The sequence below is a fragment of the Morone saxatilis genome, unplaced genomic scaffold (genome assembly GCF_004916995.1).
Source record: "Morone saxatilis isolate NCDOM2014 unplaced genomic scaffold, NCSU_SB_2.0 Contig6, whole genome shotgun sequence".
NCBI lineage: Eukaryota > Metazoa > Chordata > Actinopteri > Moronidae > Morone > Morone saxatilis.
The window spans coordinates 13,846,229-13,846,687 of record NW_023340206.1 but is presented as its reverse complement, the minus strand read 5'-3'; the positions used below and the strand labels follow the sequence as shown (position 1 = coordinate 13,846,687).

Here is a 459-nt window from a genome sequence, read left to right as displayed (position 1 = left end):
AGTACTACAATACTACAATACTACTTACTACTTCAGTCACTCCTGTAGTACTTGTCTTTCAGTACTGTGTGGATCAGCAGTCTGTAGTACTTGTTGTAGTATTACCTGTAGTACTTGTCCTTCAGTACTGCGTGGATCAACAGTAGAGCCAGCACAGAGTCGAGGACGACAGTCATAATTTCTATTGAGACGATCGTCGGATCAGAAATCAACCAGCGACTGTCGGCTTTACCGTACTCCTTCCCTACACAGAGACAGGTAGAGACAGACAGACAGAGACAGAGGTCAGATAGGGACATTGCAGTAAAAGTACACACTGTGGAAGCAGTGTATGGTGCCCTCTAGTGGTCTAGTCTCTGGTCACATCTGTGGTTGTGGGACTCACTAACAACAGATCAGTCCCTGTTTAATACTGTAGAGTAGAAGTACTGAATAAAGTACTGAATGAAGTACTGAATG

At 44.0% G+C, this 459-nt stretch overlaps 1 protein-coding gene across 1 annotated transcript in view; it reads right to left on the bottom strand.

Moving 5' to 3' along the window:
* The window catches only part of ebpl (EBP like), a 2,723-nt gene that overhangs the window by 1,665 nt on the left and 599 nt on the right, over positions 1–459 (bottom strand). Inside the window, exon 3 of the mRNA XM_035677963.1 lies at positions 106–244. Coding sequence (XP_035533856.1) covers positions 106–244 — 139 coding nt within the window. The remainder of the gene's footprint in view (positions 1–105; positions 245–459) is intronic.